Source organism: Equus asinus, chromosome 2 (genome assembly GCF_041296235.1).
Source record: "Equus asinus isolate D_3611 breed Donkey chromosome 2, EquAss-T2T_v2, whole genome shotgun sequence".
Lineage (NCBI taxonomy): Eukaryota > Metazoa > Chordata > Mammalia > Perissodactyla > Equidae > Equus > Equus asinus.
This window is the reverse complement of record NC_091791.1, coordinates 6,992,072-7,013,486: the sequence shown is the minus strand read 5'-3', so window position 1 is coordinate 7,013,486 and position 21,415 is coordinate 6,992,072. Positions and strand designations below refer to the sequence as shown.

General features: G+C 42.1%; 1 protein-coding gene across 1 annotated transcript in view; it reads right to left on the bottom strand.

Annotated features, from left to right (window-relative positions):
* ADAM12 (ADAM metallopeptidase domain 12) overlaps positions 1-21,415 on the bottom strand; it is a 334,496-nt gene that overhangs the window by 238,848 nt on the left and 74,233 nt on the right. Inside the window, exon 3 of the mRNA XM_014832041.3 lies at positions 7,059-7,132. Coding sequence (XP_014687527.3) covers positions 7,059-7,132 — 74 coding nt within the window. The remainder of the gene's footprint in view (positions 1-7,058; positions 7,133-21,415) is intronic.

The following is a 21,415-nucleotide window of genomic DNA, read 5'->3' as shown; positions in this document are numbered from 1 at the left end:
TTCAGATACTCTCAGGGCCACAGCCACGTCCTCGTCATACTCCACCCACTGCAGGCTCATGCTCCAGCTCACAGCCACTGCCCTACTTAGATCAGCCACAAACATCCATGGGTCCCAAAGAAATGTCATGCCCAGTTCCACATGCTAACCCTCCACAGGTCACCTCCAGACTGGATTCTGTTAGGCCCAAATGTCCACCCTCCTCCAAGACTCTTGAATGTGTGGGGTGATGGAAAGGAAGTTGTCAACGATAATTCTTACACGTGAAATGTGAGGAGAACGGTGATGACCTTGGTCAGAATAGAGAACCCTTGGAAAAGACCAAGAACTTGCACTTTGGGCATTGGTCAGGGACACAAAGATGCTTGCCAATGAGTTTCTATCTCTTCTCCCTCCTGAACACTTCTCAACTATCTACTCCCTTCTATGGAGTCTCCCTTGGTTGGAACTCTTCCTGTGCAATAGCAATAAACAGCCTCTTAACCATACCCACTCTTCACCTCCTCCAATCGAGCCTTCACATGTAGTCAGAATGGTCTTTAAAAAACTGACTTTTACCATGTCACTGCCCTGCTTACAGGTCTGGCTTCCATGGGGCATCACTGTCCTTATGAAGAAAATATACAATCCTTGTCATGGAGCACAAGGTCCTACGTGGACTGGCTTCCATTTCTCTCTCTCAGCATGCTCCCACTTGCTCACTAGCACATTGACCTTCTTAGTTTCTAAAATGCTTCAAAGCTCCTTCCCCCCCACCCCCCCAGGGCCTTTATGTATGCTCTTTCTTCTCTCTGGAACCTTCTGCCTTCTACCCTCCTTTATCCAGCCCACCTTATCCGTGCACAGCTTAAATGCTGCTTCATTATATGCGTTGCCTCCCTAGACCAGGCTGGACGTCGGACTTGTCTTCCTTAGCTCTTAGCACCACAGTCATCCATTATTGTTTTGTGATGACCTGTTTAATGTTGGGATCCTTGACTGACCTCCAAGAGGACAAGGACTTCACTTTGTTTACTCCTCTATCTCCAGAGCCAACCATAGTGTCTGGTATTAAATGATTGTGAATAAACAACTAAGTGAATAAGGAAATGATTTCATTGATTTATTATTGACGAATCTATTATTAAGCATTTGAACCAATAGACTCTGATAAAGATCTGTGAATGGGAGAAGGGAGGCTGAGAGATAAAAACATGGAAGTAGGTAGTTAAGTGTCTAATATATGGTTTTGCCCTCATTAGATTAATCAATAAATAGGATCACCAAGCAAATCAGAGCTGGAGGTTCTGACAGGCAGGTTAGGCTTCTTCTGCAAGAGTGGAAGTGAAAAGGAATCACATTCTATCCACAGACAAGATTTAAAAACTCTAATTCCTCAGGATGTCAAGATTGTGAAATCAAGACCGTTACAGCAACAGGAACCTGAAGGCTCAGCCCGGTAATCCTTTCCAGCTCTTGTCAGAACTGAGATGTTTGGCCAGCACCAAGGCTTCAGGTAAAGATTACGCATAACCTGATCTCCATTAATTTAGGAGGTTTGAAACAGGACACAGCTACGGTGAAGCCAAGGGTATGATTAGGAGGAATAACTAAGACCGCTGGATCCAAAGGAATATATCATTGAGTCATTGAAACGTGATCATCAAGAAAGCATGAGCTGACTGTACTAGACTTTTATTCCATTTTGCAGATGAGGAAATGGAGAGAATGCAAGCAGCTTGTTGTTGGAAGAAAAGCTGGGTTTCAAAGCCCGGTCTCCTGACTCTAAACCTTGAGTCCTTTCCAGAAGCTTTCTCTTTGAACGGTTTCTCACATCACCCAAGACACCAAGACAGACCTTCAACCTCCTGGTGACCACTTCTGCTTGGTCCAGGGTGTCCACGTTCCGTCATTCACTTGTTTGAGAAGTGCTTCTCGAGTTCCTACTACCAGCCAGGACGCGTGGAAGAGGGTGGAGGAGGAAGTTAAGACCCTGACCCTGACCTTAAGGACATCTCTGGCTGGTGGGGAAGGTAAGGGAAGTCCAATAGCGGAAACAGAACGGCAGCAGGCAGCTCTCAAACGTGGTGCTTGGAACGGAAGCGGGGCAGGGTTTGGGATGCGGTCTGACCTGGTCACTGCACAGCAGAATGACGGCCTCTCCAGTCTAGGACTACCATGGGCGCCCATGCACAGACACAGGTGACAGTCACCTTCTAGCAGCCACACCACCTGGGGGGTACATATTGAGTTTGCAGTTCTCCTTCACGAGAACTACTAGTAAATTTCCTTCTGAACTTACAATGTTTATTTTTTTGTTAACCCAAGCATAGGACTTTACATTTATCCCCATTAAATCTCATCTTGTTAGTTTTGGCTCATTGATCCAAACTGTTGAAATCTCCATAATCCAGATTCTGCCGTGCAGAGCGCAGCTATCCCCCTCCAGCTTTGTGTGCCAAGAAACGTGATCAGCGCACCTTCTGTGTCTTCATAGAGATGGCTGACAAAATTGTGGGCTAGGACGAGGCCTTGTACACAGCCCTGAGGTCACCGACGGCAATCTCAGTCCAGCTGTCCAACATGGTTTGGGTCAACGTGAACAACAGATTAATATCCTCTGGGTAGTTATTCAGCCAACTACTCATCCGTCCAATGCTATCCCCACACCAGCTACGTTTCTCCATCTCACATCGTGATATTCTGAGAGAGGTTGTCAAATAAATGCCTTCCTAAATATTTATGCCTACGTTTGACAAACTTAAAATGCCCTTTCTGCTACTGTTCTAGAGTGAATATTAACTCGAGTTGCCCCTTAAGAGATGTCTGGAATTATTCCAGACAGAATAAAAGCCAGTGCCAAAGTTGTTCCAGCTCAGAGACACCTCAAATGTAAATCCAGCGGGCCATGGACTTCCTCCAGCAGCAGCCTCCATCAGGGACGGGACATGGCTTGCAAACAGAGAGCTCGGCGGGTTTGAGAGATGGAAGGAGCGTGATCTACCGCCATCACTTTTAATTATCCTAAACTGGAAAAACGGATATCGAAGACGGCCGGCCTGTCCAATAAAGCATTTTGATCAAAGATGCCGTTGCACAGAGCACCTGTTTGAGGAATGGCCTGAGAGTCCACGGGGATCCAGCAGAGTTATGGAAGTTATAAAGCCAGTCCCTGCCGTTCCATAGGCAGACGGCAACAGTGTGAAAAATGCTTCTCCGGGGAAGCTCTGGGTTTCTTTAAACATTCAATTATGGTTATACAAACAAAGGTTTTAAGGGAACAGCATCCGATCTTTGCGCAAATTAGGGATGTTAGAAGACAAATAAAATAGATCCCCTGAAACAACTATTTACCGCAAATTCAGCCCTGCTTCATGAAGACTTGGTTTCCAGGCAGAGTTGTGAGTAGGGTTGATTAGGTGACACTCTTCCAGCCATAGCTGCAGATTGCGGCTCTCATGATTTAAGGCACGGAGGCCGTCTTTATTTTGGTTATGACTTCTAAGCAGGTTTTTCATTAAAACAGATTTCTAGATATTGAAAGACCCAGTATACAATAGGTAGAGCTTTTTAGCCCTTTGAAAATTGCTGGAGGCCTAAAACCCACCATTTCCTTTTTATGAATAATAAATATGTCAACATTTTAAAATTTTCACATAAGGTTTTTTCCTTCTAAATAAAAAGCTTTTCTAATCGCAACAGTAATATTTCTTATTGTAAAACATTAATAAAGTAAATGTCTTCTATAATCTTACTACTCAGAGATACATGTATATAATTTTAAGATAAAACCAAATGCCATGTAAACTATTATCTAACATGCTGTTTATGTTGATTGTATCATGACCATCTTTTACAATAATGAAGATTTCCATCATCATCCTCTTTTCTTCTTCTTTTTTTTTTTGATGAGGAAGATTCGCCCTGATCTAACAACTGTTGCCAATCTTCCTCTTTTTTTTTTTTTTCTTGCTTAAGGAAGATTAGCCCTAACCTAACATCTGTGCCAATCTTCCTCTATTCTTTGTATGTGGGACCCCTCCACAGCGTGGCTGATGAGTAGAGTAGGTCTGTGCCCAGGATCCGAACCTGTGAACCCAGGCGGAGTGTGTGGAACCCTAACCACTTGGCAATAGCCAGCCCCTCCATCATCATCTTTAATTGCTGCATAGTACTCTATTTCATAGCTGGGCGATAATTTATTACTTATTACTACATAATCAATCTCCCACTAAGGTACTTCTGGGTAGAATATTCTGCAGTGGACATCCCTGAACACAGGGCTGATTCCCACCTGTAGGCACTGAAGCAGGTACCCAGCAGCTTACCTTCTGATGGGTCAGGCCCTCCACTGCGCTGGGTGTTAAATACAGAAGTGACCCTTGCTTGCACATTTATCTTTGGGTTCTTATAGCTTCATCTAGATACATTCTCTAATTGGATCTACTGGGCCAAAGGCTATACAAATTAAAAATTCTGTTCTATGGTAGATGATTGATTATGTTTTGTGTCTGACAGCATTAAGAGCTGGTAGCATACAAGCATTTCACTCTACTTATAAAATTGCAGATGTTTTGGTATTCATTGTCTCAAAAGTGAAGTCCATATGGAACAGATATGTAACCTTTTTCAAAAATGTGTTATACTAAAGTATTGAGGGCATGCATTATTACGTGGTAATGCTGGCATGCTCTAATAATGAAAATGTTATTTTTAAAAGAATGAAATCTTCACAATTAGTATAAGTAGTATAATTAAAATAAAGCTATAGGATGTCATAGAACATATTACACACTCTCCATATATTTTATAAAATGTAGGTTGACAGCGAGGTTGGAAAGAGAGAAATAAAATCAGGAAGAGAGAGTTTTACATTTTCATCTTTTCTAATTTTGAGATGATTTTGAGAAAGGACCAGAATTGGAAATGAATAAATTAAGGCACCTTTTAAAATGATCTTTTATATAAATTAGCCACTGTCTAGTAGTCAACATGCATTATATTATCCACTTTAATGGAAAGTAAATCATTTTCAGAGGGAACCATGAATAAGGATATTAAGCCACTTCACAGACTCAGAGAACCAGATGGTCTCTAAAAACTTCATTTCTATACAGAAAAGTATGTCCATTATAAAGCTAAATGAAGACATAGGATACCAAATTGCACCCAGACTACAATATCAACTAGGAAGACAAAAGAAGACAAGCTTTATTTATAACAAAAAAAATCTGTATGGACAGTCACAAAAATAGTAACCAGGACTGTGTTTGGTAATAGAAGTACAATTTTTTTCTTGGCTCTTTGTTCTTTTCCCCCCCTATAGTTTTCAATTTTCTGCACTAGACACATATTCCTTTTACAGCAAAAACAAATAACTTAAGGGTTTTTTATTAAGTCCACTTCCGTCCCTCTACCTGCAGTCTGAACACCGTGCAAAGGCCCGGGATCAGCCCCGCTCACGCTGTTCACCACATTCCTCCAACAGCCCAACGAGAGGAGCAGGCACGGTACAGACACTTCCCAGCTCCCGCTGTGTCAACCCTAGAACCCCAGCCCGGACACGCATCACCAGAAGCCTCCTTTCTTTTTGATCTTTCAAGGAATACCTAGTTTCGTTCCCTGAGATACTTTCAAAACCACGTACCAACAGCAAGATACAAGAATTAAAATGTCCCACAATATTCTTACATAAAAAAAAAAAAGAGCATAAAAATATTTACTTTGCTAAACGAGACATTTCAAAAGGTTCCTGCTCAGCTCCCTCATTATCTAAGACGTGTGCCTGCACTTCCATTTTATTCACCAGGAAAGCTAAGTACACATTATTTACTGCTTACAAAAGCTTTTAATCCACTTAATGACCAAACCCATTTCATGAGGGATAAACATGCAAGAAATATCAAGAGGCACGTTGCAGATCCCAAGAAGGAAGCCATTCTATTTTGCATATATTCATTTTAAATATATTTATTTTTAACTATATATTTATATGCATCCATCTCTCTATTTTTTTTAATTGCTGTTGGCCGTGGTGTTAGATACCAAATGTGAAAACTGGCTGCTGCCATCACATTCATCTGATTTGCCTCAAACTCTCCAAGTCAAGTAAATGATCTGACTCGTTTACATGGAGATGCTGAGGCAGGTTTTTGTCCCTCGATATCTCTGGCAGAACTGTTTCCAGTGAGACTGTCCATCTACACCACCATTTCAGAAAAAAAAATCAGCATTTCATTGGTGGGTGAAGAATAGGACCCAGAGGTTCTGGAAGAAAGAAACTCCTATTTTGAATGAAGCAGGACTTGGGAACTTGATTTATACCTTTAAATACAGATGGCTTGTCAGGAGAGCTCAATTCTTTTCTGGTACCAATCAAATAGAATAGTAAGCGGTCCTTTAGATCTGAGGAACCCATGGGGATAGCCACAGAGTGTAAAGGATGACAAGAATATGGGTTGTTTTTACTTATGCCTTGAAGCAGATACAGTTTTCTACTGGGAAGGCATACAAAATAGGTAATAATATCCATCTGCTCCAGAAAAAAAAAACAATATCATTTTCTGGAAATTTATATAATTTTGCAAAAAAAGGGCCAAATTTTTAAATAAAAAGATAAAATAAATACTTTATACCACTGGAGACAAGCTCTCAAAGATAAAATAAACTCTTGGTATTTTTCAGGGAAAAAAGAATTTCTATCCATTTGAAGCTGTTTCTCCTTATGTAACCCAAGATTTGCCAAAAGTCAACTAATTACAGAACACTGGTATTTGAACAGAACAGAGGATGTTTAAATTCTATCCTTGAAAAATCAGGCTGTGAAAAAAGAGAAACACCAGAACTATGAGAAAAACCTGCTGAGTTATAAAGTTCCTTTTTAGAGTGATAAAATTCTTTATTTTTCCATTGGATCATTTTTTTTGAGGTTAATTCTCCCTCAAATCCGAATTTGGATTATGAATCCATGCATTTAGTTCTGCTTCTCTATATGCCAACATAAATTACACAGCACTTTTCAGTCCACATTGTCTTAACTTTCTTCTCTCATGCAATAAACAAGAATTAACTTGACTTACTCATTTCTCTCCAGATTTATGATCAGTTCTTTGCTTTCCAGTTGTAATCGAAAATTCAACACTTGTGGATGATTCTGAAAGATAAACAAGAAAAGTCAGTTGAAAAATATTTCGCTTTGACTTGCCAATATCTGAATATGCTCTGTAGGCATATTCAACGGAGAGAGAGAAAAACACATCTTCTCCTTGGGACCATTCCGAGACCCCAAGTAGTGGAGACCAGGACCACTAGGATGAGAGTCTGAAAATTGCATCACCCTCCTGGGTGGCACTGACACAACCTGCATTCCTGTCCTTTGTACTTCTCTCCTTTGGCCACATCCCCTTGGGATTCTTCTTGATTCAACCCCCATTCCCCATAATCAACTCCTTTCTCAGTTTCCCTGTATTTAGAAAAGTATCCCTATGGCAGTGTCCCTTAACGACCACCCCACCCCAGGTTCACTCCCACCTAACCCAGGGTGGTCAAATATGCCACATCCCTTCCTGTTGGGCTCAAGTCAATGATTCAGAGTCCTTACCTAAGTCAAAATCTATTTGCCCTCTCAAACTTATGTTACTAAGGCCCTCTCTGCTTTCCCAAATTCCATACATCTTCAACGATTCCAGGGACTGGTGGTCCAATTCCTGTCCCTCTGCCAGGCCAGCATGTCTCAAACGGGGGTTTCATATATCCATGGGGCATTTCTCACTAAGAGAATGTAACATTTTTAATGTTTATTTTTAAAAAAACGAATGCTGTGTTTTCATTCTGATTGCCGTGTTGAGCCAGTTCACTCAGCGCAACCAGGCCCTGACCCAGCTCACCATTGCTTCTGTGGTCAGGTGGGAGCCTGGCAGTGCCGTCTGACTACCCAGACTGCTGTGAGAAGCACAGAGGAGGGGTTAATTCACAAAGGATGCAGTCAGCCTGACAAGGGGCCCAAATACCACCAGAGTCCAGTCCAGAAGTTAAGGTTTCTTAGCGGCTTAAAATGAGCCAGGTGGAGGAGAGTCGGGTCCTCAGGTGGAACTAGCACCACCAGCTCCAGAGCCTGGGCTCTCACCAGCCAGCATTGCATGACTGCTGCAAGCGCAGTTTCCGTCTTGTTCACACATCAGCAGCAACCACACTGAATTGGTGCTGCTGACTTCAGATGCATCGGCTTTGTCTGCCTTTGCTCTGCAAATTCCTTTGGTTTCATGCTCGTATAAGAGATAGGAGAATAAGAGGTTTATACATAGTTTTCTAATATTCTGTATTCAAAAGGCACTCTCGTAACTCCAGCGTTCAGGACACTTTCACAACACAGCCAGCATCTCAGCTACTCTAGGAATTAACTAACCACGTGCTACTACATTTTAAGAGCAATTGGATTGTAAGCTCCGATGTCCAACACAAAAATAATTAGTTAAAATGAAATAAAATTTAGACAAAAAACACAACAATGGAAGGTCCCAAGAGTTTTGGGAGAATGTAAACCGTGCATTAAGTAATGCCATATTACTGGGGCAGAATCATGAAGGCGAAAGGCGATTCACTTTATTCTTAGGGCAGCCCTTTGCGCATCTTTTCGTAATTTCCTATATCTAACATGGTAGCCATTAGCCACACATGGCTATTTAAATTTAAATTAATTAAAATGAACACAAAGTTAAAAATTAGTTCATCAGTCACACTGGACGCATTTCAAGGCTCAGAAGCAACATGTGGTTAGTGGCTACCACCACTGGACAGCACAGACGCAGAACATTTCCATCCTCATGGAAAGTTCACAGAAATTTCCACCTTCATTGGACACCTCTGAGTCAGTAACAGAGATCTAAAACTTGCATCACCAACTGCTGCCTGATTAATAGACTATTTTAAATATTGGTGCCTTTTGGGGGTAACATTAGGTGCAGAGTCAAGTTTTTGTGTGTGTGTGTGTGCTTCCAGAAGGCTCTTCTCAATTCTAATTGATGAGTGATATTATTTAAGTACTCAAGCTTGAGTGTTAAACAGTTAAATTTCCATATACAGGAAATACTTATGTACACTTTCTGGATTTAAACAGGTCTTGTTTTTGGATTCATTCTAGCAAATGACTACACAAACATCTAGCGATCCTGCAAAAACCACACTTCTTAATTGATATACTTTCATGCTGTCTGGTGTTTATAAGAATTGTATGCATTTATGAGTGTTTGCTGAACTTCTAAAATTAATATTACTATTCCTATTAATTAAACACACATCACTTCTTTTGATTTTTAATATAGTGTGTCAAAGTGTTTCTAAGCCTTGTATTTGCTTTTGAGCCCATCACAGAGACTTTTACCTAAATTGGCCTATACTTTCTAACGCTTGGCTTTAACTACAAACACTTAAAGAAGGTTCTCTCCAGGGTTTGCAATTTGCATCCGTTAATTATATCTTAGAAAAATATTATTATGTTTATAATCAAATATTAGAAAAATGTCTCAATATTCTGTCAAGATATGCCCCAACAGCATATGCAAGTATAAGTATATATATTTGCATGTGTTTATATGTGTGTGTGTAAATAACTTAGTTTAATTACAAATTGTGTTTGCCTAAGATGTTGAGATATGTATCATTCTTTTAAAGAGAAATCCTGACTCTTATATTTGTGAAAAAACATATTTGCAGCACTCTTTGTTTGCCCCCAAAGAACTGAGCTAGTTTAAACATTAACATTTGTCCTAATTCCACGTAAAGTCCCCACAGGAGCTGTTATAACATTCCAATGTCAACATCTTTCAAACAAATACATTTTCCCCAGGGAGGCAAAATGATCTTTATCTGTGTGTCTTAGTGGAGATCTGAATGGCGCAGGAGAAATCAATGGGGAAGAACAGAGAGTTTTTTTTTTAATTCAAAACCACTAATTGCATTAGACTTCTTAGTTTAAAAGCAGGTATTCATTCCATTTTCTTTTGATTTTTATACGTTGGAGATAATGAACTAGGGCTGGTTAAATACAGCGTTCTTTTTCTTAAAAATAATATATTGATCACTCTAATGGAACTATGTCTGTTACTGAATGCTTACAGAACTGCATTTTCTGAATAAATCAATTAAGTGCTAATCAATAGGTCGGAGATGTTTTGGCGGTCACTAGAATTCTATTTTTTTAATTGGGAAAAGTACATCCAGAGAGTATATAAAATATATAATTTAAAAAACAATAAAATAATCATTAGGATATCTACCACCCAGCTGAAAAATCAAAATATTACCAGAATCTTAGAAGCGTCCTGTGCTAGCTGGCTAGGGCTGCCATAACAAAATACCACCGACTGGGTATTTTAAGCAACAGAAATTTATTTTTTCATATTTCTGGAAGCTAGAAGTCCAAGATCTAGGTGTCGGCAGGTTTGGTTTCTTCTGAGGCCTCTCTTTTTGTATATTCCTCATAGAAATGAGCTTGGGTAGGCTTCCCCAGGCAGGTCTGCAAAGGAAGTCTCCAGCCACCACCCTGTTGCCCGTTGCTTGGACCCTCAGCTGCCCTGTTCACCCTCTGAGATCTCCCACAATGCACTTGGCCAGCACATCCTACTTAACTGGAAGTATAAGCAGATGTTTAGAAAGTGATTTATTGATTAGCTACAGTTTTTTTCTTCTCAGCGCTGTGTTGTGCTGCCCTTCTTTAATTTGTATAATTGGGAGATCACCCAAACTTGAATTTAAATTATTTCATTCATGATGGGTGCAAAATATCTCAAGTTAATAAATGTAGCTTTTCATGGATACAAAGATGTTACAACTTTTTTTTCCTCCGATGGATAGAATGATACATAGCATCATCTCCCTGGTGTTTCTATATCCTTAAAGAGCAGCCGATTTTCAATGACTTGGAAAAATCCGAACTCGACCGTGAAGTTAAAATAAGGTGGCAGGTTAGCAGGAGGAAGAGAATTACATGAAAAAACTCAGATGTGAGGTCAATAGCCAAGTTCACTCCGATCATGACTTCCAGGTTATCCTCTCAAAGACGATGGTGGGCGCTGAGCCAAAGTCATTCATTTCAACCGTTGATACTGGAAGCACAGAGGGATCTGATTTTTCAAACAGAACAACAATATTAAAATATCTCATTCAAGGGACTCTGAAGTGACTAGACCCCTCTCCAGTACTAAATAAATGCTTCAGACTGCAGCCCTGGCACTCATGGGGCACGAGGGAGTCATTTATTGCTATGAATATTTAGAGGCAATCTTGATTACCACTTTAATATTAGTGTGCTGGTTCCACAGCCAGGAAGATATGTGCACTGTAGAACTGAGAAAGGACAAAATTGAATTAACTGCAGAATAACACAGTAAGGAATGAAGGCATTGGAGCACTGTAATGGGGTGTCCCTTGCTTGAGCCTTTCAGTTACTACATAAACGATGATGTTTATTCATGAGTTTTGATAATTTTTTCTGATGGAAGATTGACATTAGCAAATGCTTTGTTAAATCGTGCAGAATAGCACATATTAACCTCGAGTAAAAACTGCTTTTGAAATATATACAATGTAGTTTTTAAGGATTTTCTGTATTAAAATGAAGGATTACTTTTAGTACAGACTCTTCTTACCGTATTTGCGACATGACAGGTTTACAGATGCTCAGCCCACGTCTCCCTTCCCAGCATGAAAAGGCATGACCCCATCGCCCTCCACAAGGCGATGCTCTGAGCTCAAGTTCTGCAGCCTGTGGCTGCTGGTATGCTCACTAATGCTTAAATTTGCATCAGATATTCTAGATTTTCATTTTAGATCACTGTAGCTATAGCATCTTAAAGGCTTACTTATTCATTGGAACATTGGCAGTCTCCCCCCTATGCATTTGTGCTACAGGGTTACAGTGCCTCACGCTCTGCGTCCATCTGCGGACGATGGCCGATTCTGAAGCAGACAGCGGTAACCTGCTCCCTCCTGGAGTTCACAGTTGGGTTGTAAGAGGAGAGTGACAACATGACCTAACAGAAAGCAATCTGGAAAGCACTACAATGCAGCTTTCTCAAACTTATATCTAAAATTTTTATTTTACACTCTTCTCCAATCCAATACAAAGGGGAAGTTGGTGGAAATCCATGCTAGCTACCCCCTACAACACCCCTGCTCAGAAACAACGCTCCTTCTGAAAACCCTTCAATGGTGACCCACTGTACTTGGAATAAAACCATGGCCTTTGTACCAGGAAGGGTCTGGCCCTGCCTACCTCTTGGCCTCTCTTGAGCCCTTCTCCTGCCTGCTCCCCAAGCTCCTGATGCACTGCGGAACTGGCCTGGCTCCACTGGCCTCCAGGCCTCTGTGTCTGCTGACCCTCTGCCCAGAAGGTCTTCCCCGGGCTCTCTATGGGGCTTCGCCTCCACGTCTCAGCCTGCATGCCACCTGCTCAGGGAAGCTCCTGCCATCGCAGTGGGCTCTTTGCTCTCACACACCCAGGTCTCTCCTTTCCTGGCCTATTTCCTCATTTGTGATCATTTATTGGTGTGTTTATTTACTTGTTGACTGTCTATCTCCCCTAGTGAAACAGAAACTTCACGAGGGAGGGGAAGTTTACCGCCTTGTTCCACATTCTATTCCCAACGCCCAGAACAGGGCCACCTGGAAATATCTGTGGGATGACAGAATACAGGCATGGAGGGGGTAGGAGATGGCAGAAGGAACACTGACCAAGGGGGTAGCAAAGAGACCCCCAAAGCCATTAACAGCACCTCAGGAGGTATGAAAGGGACATCTGGACTGTCCTTCTGAGTCAGAACTATCCCCGAGCAGAAGTCTGCGGTCAGTCCCTCTGACCCCAGTGGGCTGCCTGCCTCACGCCCGGAGGCTGATGTCCTTAACGGATACAAGTGGGTGTATAGCAGATCACTTCCGAAGGAGCGAGGAATCAGGCCTTTGAGAATGACCTGTGTTCTGACCCTCTGAGGAGAGGAGGCAGGGCTTGCTGGGAGCTGAATTTCTTATATTTATACTTGGGACTGGATAAAAATTTCTAGTGAGCGCCCATTCCTAGCCTGGCTCCTGGCACCCTCAGGTCTCTAGAGATGACACCTGCTCCAGGTTCTTTAGACATTAGTGATAAAGAATCCGAAACAGGGCAGAGAGGTACAGAGCGGGCAGCAGGAGGAGGATGGAATGCGATAAAACATAAATCAATGTAAAATACAAGGCCAAGAGCAGTGGGGAGTAGAATAGGGAGAATTAGGAATCAGAGCCATGTCGGGGTGGGGGTGGGGGTGAGGGGAATCAGAGTAGGAGGGATGTGAAGAAGTCCTGTTCTGCGACTTAACGGTTCCTAACTGCCCCAGGCTTGGGGACAGGACCCTCGACTGCATGGTGACCTGGTGGCCTGGGAGCTGGATGGTGTGGTGAGATCGCGTTGCTGAAACTGGCATCTCACTGGGGCCAAGCTGATACTAGGTCCCACCAGGCTGTGGCCCTGGGTCCTCTACCTCTGCTATCCTCCCATCCTCTTCTGCCTTCAGACGTCTCTATTAGCAGGAAGGGGAGACAAACTCACACAGCTGCCTGCTGGTGGCCCAGGACCATCAGGACGCCTATGGCTAAGGTGGGATTTTCCCATCACCCATGGCCCCGATCAACTCATAAGACCACCCACAGCCTTAGTGCCACGTGCCCATCATCCTACATGGAAGAGGTACCAGCCGCTCATGAATGCACAAAGTCAGTATGGCTTTACCATTGTCAAAGAGGGTTTGTGATGACTGCTATCATGAGGAGCAGGCCTTGGCTGGGTGCCAAGATCCAGATCACTTTAGCATCTTAAAACTACCTCCAACAGCCCAGAAGGCGGCCATTGAGTGCCTGATTGACTTCTAGGAGCATCCTAAATTGGAAGTTTGCAAATGCATAACAACTCCTCCTCCTTTCACTGCAGAGGAACAATAATTTAAATAAGAAAGAACTATTTCATTTCATCTTGGAAATGTGTTTTTCCATTTAGGAGGCTACACACTGGGAGAGGATTTAGGCTAGAAATCTGTCCACAGGCTGACTGGATGCTGCCACTTGGGCCACGGGATTGCCAGCCAGTCATTTCACTCTGCTGGGCCTAGTTTCCTCACCAGGAAAATGGGGATAACAATACTTTTCCTGCCTATGAATGTGGTTGGCAGAAAAATGGGTCCCCAAAGATGTTCTTGTATGGATCCCTGGAACCTGTGTTAAACCTTACTTGCAAAAAGGGACTTTGCAGCTCTGAATAAGGGTAAAGACCTTGAGACCAGGAGATGACCCTGGAATATTCGGATGGGCCCAACTGTAATCATAAGGGTCTTTCAAAGGAGAGACTCTTTCATTGCTGGGGTCAGATAAATGTGGCATGAGAAGGACTTGATCCACCTTGCTTGTCCTGAAGATGGAGCAAGGGAGCCCTGAACCAAGAAACCTGGTAGCCTTTAGAAGGTGGGAATGGCCCTCAACTTACAGCCAGCAAGAACATAGGGACTCTGGCCTACAGCCGTCAGGAGCTGAATTCTGCCAACATCTCAAATGAGCAGGCAACGGATTCTCTCCAAGTGTCTCCACCAAAGAAGGCAGCCCTGCGGACATCTGGAGTTTAACCGGGTGGGATCTGAAGCAGAGAACTCAGCCAAGCCACTGGGCTTCTGATCTGTAGAACTTTGAGATCATAAAGGGGTACTGTTTCAGCCACTTATGTTGTGATAATTTGTTATAGCAGCAATAGAAAACTGACATAACCAGGAAGATTGTCTATGAGATTCAAATGGTAGAATGTCCGTTTGGAAACCATCATGCACGATGATGAAAATGCATGTTTATTATAGAAATCCAATCACCAATGAAACTGCCACTTCATAGCATGACAGTGACAAAATACCATTTCACTGATTATTTATTGCTGTTTACCCACACTGCAATCCTTTTAGCCTTTTTGTATTTAGATCTAAATGGGCAGGATAAATTAGGTTTTTTAAAGAAAGCTAACAAGTTTTCAAAAAGGAATAGAATCCATTCATTAACTGGGGGCACATTTATGAGGCAGGCACACTCCTTAGGCCAGTCCCTGGGGAGGTGGCTGACAGCAACTTAGCTCTTCTCTTCTTTCATACGGGAAGAGGATGGTACATCTGTATGACCAGTATTAGAGAAGAGGAAGAAGGTTCTAAGAGACCCATGTGGATGCAGCACAAAATATGGGAAAGTACTTCATTTTGATGTGAAATAGACTAAAGGTAGTACTTCCTAAAATCTGCTTACTGGTATAATCAGGTACATTAAAATATTAGAAAAGAGCTCAGAACACTGCTTTTTTTTTTTTCCTTCTTCTTCTCCCCAAAGCCCCCCAGTACATAGTTGCATATTCCAGTTGTGAGTGCCTCTGGTTGCGCTACGTAGGACGCCGCCTCAGCGTGGCCTGACGAGCGGTGCTATGTCCGCACCCAGGATCCAAACCGGCAAACCCTGGGCCGCTGAAGTGAAGTGTGTGAACTCAACCACTTGGCCAAGGGGCTGGCCCCAGAACATTGCTTTTTGGAATGACTTGCCTAAACTTACAAGACATAACTGTAAAATAATATGCACTGTTTATTAACTGGAAAGCTTGGCTTCCAATTCATTTATCTAACTAATTTGATGTCTGAAAACATTCATGTATCATTCTTTTTCTACAAAACCATTTCCAAACTGTCATTCAGAGGAAGTTAACAGCTTAAGTTGCTAGTTTGCTTGCAGGCAAGCTGTCTTCTGGAGAGAGTATCCCACTCATATGTTGACTAAGGGTCATTTATAAAGTATCACTGCAATCTCTCTCAAATAAACATTAGCAGAATGCAATAATCCCCTTAAAAAGTAATCCTGCTATCGATCACAGAGGCACTGCCAAGTCACTGTGGACTAACTGAAGCCTAGTGCAAACCAGTTTTTCTGTTACAAACAGAATTACAGCTAATTGCTAGCTTTGTATAAAACATACTCTAGTTGCTCCATGAAAACTCATGCTGAAAGCCTCCCAGAGATCTACGAGAATTCACATTTCACAACTTCACACAAAAGTTGGAGTACGACCATCACCAGCTTTTTCTATCGCTTGCCTGTCACACTATTTCTTGGGGTGTTTCAGTCTCCAGAATCAGGAGGGAGGAAGAGGGGGAGCCAGCTGAGGCTGGAGGGGCAGCTCCATCCTGAGTTAGGAGAATGGAGCCCAAGGAGAACGGTGCTGCAGGTGGGGACAGACGCAGCCTCACAAGTGAGGACTCAAGAAGAGCAAGTGAGCCAGAATGGCTGTAATTAACAAGACAAGAAATGAGTGTTGGAGGATGTGGAGAAGAGGTTTTGGAACCCTCGTATACCGTTGGTGGGAATGCAAACTGGTGCAGCCACTATGGAAAACAGTATGGAGATTTCTCAAAAGATTAAAAATAGAACTACTATAGGATCCAGCTATTCTACTACTGGGTATTTATCCAAAGAACACGAAATCAACAATTCAAAGAGACTTATGCACCCCTATGTTCATCGCAGCATTATTCACCGTAGCCAAAATGTGGAAGCAACACAAGTGCCCATCGACGGATGAATGGATAAAGAAGATGTGGTATATATACACAATGGAATACTACTCAGCCATAAAAAAGACAAAATTGTGCCATTTGCAACAACTTGGATGGAACTTGAAGTTATTATGCTAAGTGAAATAAGCCAGACAGAGAAAGACAAACACTGTATGATTTCACTCATACGTGGAAGATAAACACATTAGAAAAGGAGAACAGATTAGTGGTTACCAGCAGGAAAGGGATCGGGGGAGGGTGCAAGAGGTAAAGGGGCATGTATATATGGTGAGGGAGAAAATCTAGACTGTTTGCGGTGAGCAATCTGCACAAAAACTCACGTACAACAACGTACATCTGAAATTTACACAATGTTATAAGTCAAGATGACCTCATAAAATAATTAAATAAGAAAAAGAAAGAAGAGCAAATGAAGGACTCAAGTGGCCCCTCAGAGCCGCCCGTGGACCCTCGCTCTAGTGGGCTTGCAGGAATTTGCATTCCTTGAGGACATAGTTTTCCACCTTCGTCTAGCTCCGTTTTGGGACAATCAGTACACTCTGCTGAAGGAAAGTTTGAGTTCAATTCTCTTCCTACTAAAATATTAGTAGAATCAACCAGTCATAAATCCAGTGAGACTTATGGAAAAACTTCGTCCTCTATGTAGAAGATTCCCAATTCCAAATCTCTAGCTTTCAGCCTCTCTCTTGAGCTACCATGTGTGACACAAATGCCCCATAAGACATGTCCAGCAGGTATCCTACCAGCAATCCAAATGCTGCAGGGTTTAAAACACTCTCACCATGTTTTATATCTCCCCTACATCTTCCCCAAGTGCATTCATTGTCCTGTGACCCCCTTCTTTTCCCTATTGTCATCATCATCCTTTTTGGCCGCATTCATACCATCTTCTGACTCTTTCCTTTCTCTCAGTCCCATGTTGAATTAGTGGTCAAGCCCTGTGGACATCTCCTCTGGATTATCTCTGGAATTGTTTCTATTTCTGCTGCGTGGTCCTCATCCCAGCTCTCCTGAGGCCACTCTCTCACCAACCAGTTTTATCCATTGTTCCCTGAGCTGTTTGATGAATGCAGGGCTCCAGTGACACTTCTCCCCTTCATCTTGGGTATGAAACAGAGTTTTCTCAGCATCCTCTCCTCCTCAGTCTGCCCACTCTCCCTCCACCCCTATTCACTGTTCTAGAGAAGAGTTGACAAATATTTTCCGTAAAGGGCCAGATAATAAATATTTTAAGCTTTGTGGGCCATACGGTCTCTGCCATGATTGTTCAACTCTGCTGTTGCAGCACAAAGACAGTCAGAGATAATACATAAATGCATGAGCGTGGCTGTGTGCCAATAAAACCTTATCTATGGACACTGAAATTTGAATTTCATATAATTTTTTGAATCATGAAATATTATTTTTCTCTTCATTTTTTCACAGTCACTAAAAAATGTAAAAAAACATTCTCAAACTTTAATAGGCATCAAAATCACTTAGAAGGCTTGTTGAAACACAGATTGTGGGGCCCATCACAGTTTCTTATTCAGTAGGTCTGGGAAGGGGCATGGGCATCTGTAATTCTAACAAGTTCCCAGGTGATGCTGATGCTGCTGGTCCAGGAACCATATTTTCGGAATCATTGTGCTGGACCAAGTTTCACAGGGTTGCAATTCATGAACTTTGTTCAGCCTGCAGCTATCGTTGGTTTGGGCCCAAAGTGTCTGCCACCCAGTGTTGTCAATTTGATTTAGTTGCTAACATCTAAAACTCAGGAGAATCTCGGACATATCTGGACGTGCAGCTTCTCGGAGAAGAAACACATCAGAAAACTGGCAACCCTGGTCTTGCACTTCTGATGGCAACAATTGGCTAAAACTGAATAGAAGCGGCCAGTTCTTCCAGCCCCACAGTGCCCCGGCGTATGGGCACACGAAGGGTAAGGGACAAAAGTTATCCGTCACCTTATGCCTGGCCAGCTTCACTTGTTTGTAACACCAGCCTGGCCCCTGGCAGCATTTGAATTCACAATCTCTGGTCTAAAGTCAAGTAGGATGATGATAAATAAACCTGGAAGGAATAGATGAGCACACCTTTCCTTCTCTTGACCCCTTTTCTACTTACTCCTTACTCTCCATTCCTTAAGGGACGCTGAGATGCTCCTGACCTTGGAGGCCATCCAAGATGGCTCAGGTACACCTCTCCCTCCCTCCTCTCTCTGCACTTTATGCTGCCTTCCACCTTCTGCCTGCAGTGCAGTTCATTCTGTTCACGCTGTATACACACTGGGCTGCAAGCGCTCCTTGAAGCCTTAGCCAACCTGAAGTCCTGCTGAAAAATATTTTATTTGCAACAATTTCAAAGAGAATAGTTCCGAAAGATTTCAGATGAGTTACTAGCTAGAAGACATTTTGTATAAACAAAATTGTGCGTGTATGGATTTTTCTTAAGTATAAAGCAGGACCTTACCTAAAGGTGCACTAAAATAAGTAAATATAAAAATGGTTGCATGGTCGTCAAGTTTAAGTGAAAGGTTTCCCTGCTAATTCTTCATAAACAGAAAGTCCAGACTTTAGTGGAAGAGAAAAGAAGTGGTCAATTAAGCCCATCAGTAGCTTTACCCCAAATTAGAACTTGGCTTTTCATTATAGCCTCCTCTCCCTCCCCGCAAATACATTAGGATTACACAGACCTGGAGTCAAACCCAAGCTCCGTGATTTACTGCCTCTGTGACTCAGTCACTGTTAGCCTCTCTGAGCCCCCGTTTCCTCACTCGTAAATCATAATCATACCAGCTGGGAGGATTAAATGGCACAGTTCATACCAACAATTGGACAGAGCTGGCACATAGGAAGCACTTGATGTGAATGATAGAAAGGATCCTATCACACTGCCATTCGTGCTGGTCACATCTCTGTTCCTTTTGTGTAAGGATATAATTTTGCCCTCCAGTCCAGCAAAACACTCCCATTCTTACAATCTAGTTTCCATTTTGTTGCAAACCATAACATCTTATCACAAAAACACACATACACACACATATTTATTTCTGTTCTTCTATTGGAATTGTTGAAAAGAAAGGAATTACTCATAAGAACCTTACCCAAACTGTCAATCATAGTTATCTGATTGAGAAAAGAAAGGTTAATAAATCCCTTCTCCATAACAGGGGACTCTATTCCTCACCACAAAAACATAAACACACTCCTGCCCCCATGTCACTGGCACATTTTTTGGCCTATCCTAGAAGGATGCTGTTTGTAAAGAAAAATAAAATGAAGAAAACCAGGGGATGTGGAGTGGTCAGAAGGCAAGTCAATATCTTCATCTGACAAGAAAAGCTGAAAACAAGCCACTGTGATGAAGCATTGAACAACAGGGAAACACAGAAACCCAGCTGCACTCCAAGGGTAAATCATGCATCTACACTTGGCGTCTGCTACAAACAATTCAAACTCCTGGCAGGTGGCTTTCATGAAAAGCAGTTGCTAGAGAGAACAGTAGGCTCATATCCTTCCCTGTTTGTGGGGACCATCAGGAATTTGTGCCAAAAATTTTCCAAAAAAATAAAATGCTTGGTAGGTAACTGCCTGTTCCTTATTTTTAAATGTCCTGTTGAAGAGAACTATATTTTTCAAAGTCATGCAAAGTCGTCATTTCCTCCCCCAAACATATCTTTTGTAGGGGTTACATACTCTGTTCCTTCAACTGTTTTCTACCTGCTGTGGTTACAGACCATGCTAGACCTGCTTAGCTATTTTTTTTTAATTGAACCAGAAGCCTTGTTATTTTACTTATTGATTTATCTTATGAGTTTTGGCCCACAGTTCCAACTTACTGAGAATTTTTAAGAACATGATTTTTTTGGCCAACCTGGTAGCTACCTGGTACCATGCCAGGCTTATTAAAGTTTGAGATGCTGATGTTGGTGAGATGCCAAGAAATGTATACTTTCCTGCACAGGTGGTACAAGTGTAAACTGATGCAGCCTTCCACGAGGCAATTTAGAAATAGTTATCATTCCCAAAAATTCATCTAAAGGAAATAGCCAGAAAGGTATACACAGATATAAGCAGAGAGACATTTAGCATAGTTCATATCGAAAAGTCAGAAAATACCTATATGCCCACCCCAATGCAATGGTTAGAAAAAAGACACCAGAACCACATGATATGATATTCATAGTCATTAAGCTGATGGTACGAAAATGGAGGCATTCTGTTTTTGGTAATGATAGTCTTGGTAATTTGGACTCATCCTTCCACTGAAAACAACTAGAAAAGCTGAAAAAAAATGTAAGAATTCTATTTGAAGGCAAGGTAGAGTTTCCGAAGTAAAGAAGAATTATGGGACCATGAGCCAAGTAGAGCAGGAAACCCAAGTGTGAACCCAGAATTGCAGGTTAACTTTCCCACTCAAAGCACCTGCAGATTTAGAAGAGGCAGCTGAGAGGCTGAAAACTTCAGCAGAACTTTCAACAGACTCACACGGCTAAGGGGACAAAAATTGGATATCAGAGTCTGCTAAGAGGTAGTATTGATAACTCCCCACTCTAGACTTTGGGCTGGGATCTCTAAATGCTAAACACTAGGAGAAAGAGTGAATCAGAAGTAGACTAGCTCTCATAGAGAACTATGAAACCAACTCAGTCCCTGATCACATGTGCCTCTTGCTTAGGCACGAGCCATATAACATCAGTGTCTCAAAGCATCTTTAAGCTTTTCATATACAATGTCTGACATTCAAAAAATAACCATGCATAAGTGGACGCCAAGAAGATGAGACTGAAATTCAGGAGAAACAATAGAAACTGATCTGTAGGAGATCCAGTTAACAGAGTT